Source organism: Physeter macrocephalus, chromosome 13 (assembly GCF_002837175.3).
Source record: "Physeter macrocephalus isolate SW-GA chromosome 13, ASM283717v5, whole genome shotgun sequence".
Lineage (NCBI taxonomy): Eukaryota > Metazoa > Chordata > Mammalia > Artiodactyla > Physeteridae > Physeter > Physeter macrocephalus.
Window position 1 is genome coordinate 1,236,668 of NC_041226.1, and position 6,000 is coordinate 1,242,667.

At 38.5% G+C, this 6,000-nt stretch overlaps 1 protein-coding gene across 1 annotated transcript in view; it reads right to left on the minus strand.

Annotated features, from left to right (window-relative positions):
• The window catches only part of XPO4 (exportin 4), a 90,321-nt gene extending 88,396 nt beyond the window's left edge, over positions 1-1,925 (minus strand). The window contains exon 1 of the mRNA XM_055089613.1: positions 1,819-1,925. Within this exon, the coding sequence (XP_054945588.1) occupies positions 1,819-1,912 (94 nt within the window). The 5' untranslated portion in view covers positions 1,913-1,925. The remainder of the gene's footprint in view (positions 1-1,818) is intronic.
• Positions 1,926-6,000: the final 4,075 nt, after the last annotated feature.

Genomic DNA, 6,000 nt, shown 5'->3' on the forward strand with positions numbered 1-6,000 from the left:
GCGCGGCTCGAACTAGCAATGCTATTCTTTAGAAATTTTTATCAGGAAAACAAAAGTATTCTAAAACAAGCTCACATCATCACAAAGCAATAATTCTTCATAAAATATACATACTCTAAAAAGGATAGAGTGGTATAAACAAATACACTCTAATAACATACTTATCACTTAGATCGGGTATTTCCAGCTAGCACAGAAGGACAACTGAGTCACAGTCAGTCGCAAGTCAGAGGAAACACCGCTGGGACCCTGTTTATGCAGTGAAGGCACAGCCACAAAAGCCAGACTCAGATCATCTGAGGTTTTCTACGTCTATTATTGCTGAACACTTTCAAGGCAGTAAGGATGAAGTAAGGCTCCCTTAAATTCTTAATGATGTTTAGTTTTGCTTCTTTTAATTTAACACTGAGTTATTCTCCACAAGATAACAAATTTTGTTAGTGCCAGAAGCAAATTCAACCAAGTATAAAAACAGAATACTCAAAAAAAAACCCCAAAAACAAAAAACCCCACCTCATTTAGAATTAAAGGTGGTTATTAAACTGCTTCTCTAATGTAAAATCTAACTCCTGAAGGAGACAAGGCCGCCTTTACCGCCGATGCTAGCTCCGTGCAGACAGAGGACAGAGCATTTTTCGAAGGCCATCTGAAAGGCAGTAACGGGGCAATGACATTTACATGACCGCTCACAAAGTGCTTTCATGTGTTACTACATCTGCACCTCACTACGACTTAAGACAGTCAAGTCCATTGAAGGCAAATGACATCATTATGCCCATTTCACAGATGAAGAAAGGGCCTGAGAGGTGAAATGACTTCCTCAAGCCGCTTCCAGGCCGCAGGCCCCCCGGCGCCCGGCCGGCCCTGCCCACCGAGCCCCACGGTCCTCGCCCCAGCCCTGAGCTGGAGAGCGCTCTGCACACAGAGCTGGGATGGCAGGCTGTTTCCATCCAGAAACCAGAGTGCTGGCGGCTACGGATTAGTCTTCCTAAAAGCACAAGAATAAAAGGTCAGATAGTTTAGCTCCTAACACTACACTCAACTAACCAATTCTGTGGTCGTGGACAACTCAAATAGCCTTCCTTTCAGAGCCTTCAATGTGGGCTACAAAAAAAGTGGCTCCAATTAAGAAAAACAGCCAACAAGTATCAGATTATAAAATAACAATAACCAATGAAATCTCTCAACTATTATTGAAAAATACCTAAGAGGCAGAGAAAATGCCATCTCTGAATAAGTTATGACTTCTGTGATAATTTTTAAAGGAAAGAGATCACTTCCACACATATGTCAGATATAAGGTACTCACAAAACATTTTTTACAAGAGTAAAAATCAATGCTTCATTTTAGGACATACAATGAAGATCCTACACAGAACTGACCAATATTCGCTAAGCGAGCTGAGTACAAACTATATGGTTTTTAAAAAACGATTAAAAAACAACTAAAAGAAACTTTAGAAACCCCCAAAAATAATCTTAATTTTAAAACACTGGGATACGTTATAGTACATTTCCTATAAGTGATATCATACTTGAAAACAACAGAAAAAAACATTAGATTTTCCTCCCACCATTAACAGCCTTGATATTACGGTCAATGATAAAACAACTTATTGAATGTTTTATTTAGGGAAGAAAACTCCAAAGCAAAATCAGAGTTTTCCCTCTGGCTTTATGGAATACCTTTAAAGCCACTTCAGTGGAATGATTATTAATGGAAAATTATAACTGTACAAACCTGCTTATTTTTAAAGGAATTTAAAATATCTAAAGTTCAAGATAGAAAAACGAGGTATTTTTAAAGTAAACACTTACCCAAAATATGCTTGCAAACTGCAAATGGTGATTTTGATTTCCTAAATGATAAGAATATATGCTCAGCATGCTGGCGCTGCTCAGTGTTAACCATGGAAGGTGGTGCCTTGAGATTTAAAAACAAACACAAACACAGAGCACACTTGTTTAATAAGGAAGCTTGAACAACAGCAATCCTTTTACCCACAACAAGAGAAATATTTTCACTTTCAGGGGACTACGGGAGTACAAATTCTTGCTTAATTTTTCTTAAGTAACTATAGTACTAAACTTCATAGTAAATACTTAAAATACAGGTTCAGGGAAAAGAAAGAAATTCCTGGCAAGGTTTGGGTCAGAATCCTTTCAAGTTGCCTACATTTAAGAAAGATATATTTATTTATTTAACATTTTTTTGTAATTTTTTTTAAAAAACATAGCCTAATCATTGCCTTTTATTCCGAAATATACCACTCCATCTAAATTGACCAAGTACAAATAATTTCTATTCTTCAGCCCTGGTGAAACTGAATCCAAAGTTACTAAAAATTGATTTCTAAAAACAATCCTTTAAGATAGAAATATTATCAGATAATTCTACCTCAAGTTTTCCAAAATCACTATTAAACCAGAAAAATTAGGAACAGCAAAGTCTGGAGTTTACAAAACTCCTTTCTGAATAATAAATGAATCAGCCAGAAAAGCCAGACTTCTCTCTCAACAAAAACAGCTTCTAAAAGTCTGCTCAGGTTTTTAAATTCCATTTTGTTCTAACAGCCTTTCTTCCAAAGATAATACTCTTCTGAACCAGCTCTACCTAAAATATATACATTCAAAGGTTATCTTTGACCTTACTGAGACCCATCTGAAGAGAAGGAGAAGAGACTGCTTATACAGCATACAGATCAAAATATCAGATTTCTCAATTAGGGAGGGGAGGGGAGGGTGAGGGTAGGTGGCAGGAAAATAAACCTTTGTAATTGTAACCAATATAAAGTGGGGAAATCAACATTTCAACTGTATTCAAAGACTCTGGGAGATGAAAAACATAACCAAGTACATTAGATTAATATTCATTATAAACTATATCAATTCCACAACATTAGTTACTCTACTTTCAGTTAAAATAGTAAAAAAGAAAAAAAAAGAAGTAAATCCAAGAAAAATTAACTTTGATTCTCTTGCCTAAAGGAATTCTTATAATTAGCTAAAGCCAGTTCAGACTACTATTCCTAATGATATAGCACCCTCTACAGCTCTCTAGATAAAAATGAAAATACTTCCATTAAAGAACGACGTTAAATAGATAACAAGGATACACTGTAGAGCACAGGGAATTACGGCCATTACCTTGTAATAACCTATAATGGAATATAATCTACAAAAATACTGAGTATGGGGGCTTCCCTGGTGGTGCAGTGGTTAAGTGTCCACCTGCCAATGCAGGGGACACTAGTAAGATCCCTGGTCCGGAAAGATCCCACATGCTGCGGAGCAACTAAGCCCATGTGTCACAACTACTGAAGCCGCGCGCCTAGAGCCCGTGCTCCGCAACAAGAGAAGCCACCGCGATGAGAAGCCCGCGCACTACAACAAAGAGTAGCCCCCGCTCGCCGCAACTAGAGAACGCCCGCGCGCAGCAACGAAGACCCAAAGCAGCCAAAAATAAATAAATTTATTTAAAAGATAAATAAGAAATGATAAAACCACCTAGAAAAGTAATATAATAACAAAATAAAAACAAATCAGCACTATTACATTATCCTCAACTTTTTTACTACATTGCTCAGAGTATAACATGATCTTTCAACAAGGTATAAATGAAATCTGGGAACACCATCTTTGTAGTCCTTTTTTTTTTTTTTTTTAAGGTTTCATTGAAGAGTGTTGAGAATTGAGAATTTTCTACACATAATGACAAAGAGAAAAAAATTGATAAGGAAAGGCATTTCACAATTAAGAGAGAAGTCAGAAGCTGAATGCAAAAAGACATACAGCAGCACACTAAACCTGCACTGTCCAAAACAGCAGCCACTAGCCACATCTGTTAAAATTAAATCAAACAAAAAAAAATTCAGTTCCTTGGCTGCACTAGCCACATTTCAAGCGCTTAATCGCACTCGTGGCTGGTGGCTACCACACTGGACAACACAGATTCAGAACATTCCTATCACTGCAGAAAGTTTTAACGGACAAACTCCATTAATGATGATAAAACTCATCGTCTAAGTGTAACCTCAGAACTTGAGTCTTGAGCTGATGATATTCTAGCTCAGTGGTCCTCAACTGAGGCAGCTTTGTCCCTCAAGGGACATCTAGCAATGTCTGGAGACATTTCTGGTTGCCACACTGGGGAGTGCTATTGGCAACTAGTGTATGAAGGGCAGGGATGCCGCTAAACATCCGCCAATGCACAACCCAGCCCGAAACACGAGCAGAGACAAAGCTGAGAAAGCCTGCCCTAGGTGAATCTTCCCAAACTCAAGAATCAGTGAACAAACAATATACTTCAAGGACAAAAAGGAAACATGGTATTCTCATCCAGTCAGTCATTATGCTAGAATTACTTTATTACCCAATATTCTGTGACAAGAACTGGAACCAACTTGTTTTGCTAAAAGGATATGACAGTATTTTTTACTCTCTTACGATATCTGTGTAAAAAGTTTGCTTGATACAGTTCATTAAAGGATAAACGCTAAACGCAGGTGTGTACACAAACATAATTTAAAAAGTAATTTCTTGCTTATTCTAACTGGTGTCTGTACATCTAAAAATAAAAATGACACAATTAGGAAGCAAAAAAATACGGTCATCTTCTGTTCATCAATATTATATGCCATTGGGACTTCCCTGGTGGCACAGTGGTCAAGCATCCGCCTACCAACGCAGGGGACATGGGTTCGAGCCCTGGTCCGGGAAGATCCCACATGCCGCGGAGCAACTAAGCCCGTGTGCCACAACCACTGAGCCTGCGCTCTAGAGCCCGCGAGCCACAACTGCTGAGCCCACGCGCCTAGAGTCCGTGCTCCCCAACAAGAGAAGGCACTGCAATGAGAAGCCCGCACACCACAACAAAGAGTAGCCCCCGCTCGCCGCAACTAGAGAAAGCCCGCGCGCAGCAACGAAGACCCAACACAGACATACATACATACATAAATAAATAAAATACTAAATGACATCAATGTTTTCAAAAGTATTGTTCTGATGATTCTAAAGCAGGAAAAAGAATCAGAATAATACGCAAAAATGTATTAAAGATTCATCTGATGTCTAGAATCAGCACTACATTTTGAGGGTGAGAATGTAACAACCAGGAGTAGAGACAGGACCCATGAGGAGTATTTGAAACCTGGACTCAGTATTTACAGAGCAGAAGATGAACGCAAAGAGATACAGTCACACTCCAGACTCGCGACGCCCGATATGGCAGCCCCTACCCCCGCTGACTATGTAAATTAATTAAAGTAAAAAATTCAGTTCCTCCTCTGCACAAGGCACGTTTCAAGAGCTCAACACCCGCATGTGGCTATTGGCCACCACACTGGAGAGTGCAGATATAGAAGACACTACTCTTGAAGAAATTTAATTAATTCAACAAATATCTACAGAGTGCTTACTATAAGGTTACCTAGATTCCTATGATTTGATGCGATGTTATGTGATAGATTAATGTACAAAATAACCGCTATCACTTACAGAGCACTTATTATGTACGAGGCACTATGCTAAACACTTTCCTTTTAATGTAAATGAAATCATTTAATCTACACATTAACTCCCTGGAAATAATTATTTTCCTAGTTTAGAGATGAAGAAACAGACGCAGAGAGGTTAAGTGACTTGCCAAATGTCACACAGCTAGTCACGGGGTGGGGTCAAGAGGAATCCAAACGGTCTGGCTCCAGACCCTCTATGTTCTACTGCCGCTCAATTCCTAAATGTCAGCGCTGCTCCCTGTGTGCTGCCTAGTCCAGCAATAGGGTGACTTTTCTAACATCTTATCTGATTAGGTCACTATCATACTACTGTTGTTTTCTAATTAGTTCTCTAATCCCTGCCACAAATTCACAAAATATAGATAGACCAGCAAGGTTGGGGTCAAATAATTTTATATTAAAACATGGATATATTATGGACTAGAATAAAATTTCTATTAACCTTTTCTTAAATATTTATTTTATTTATTTGGCTGTGCCAGGT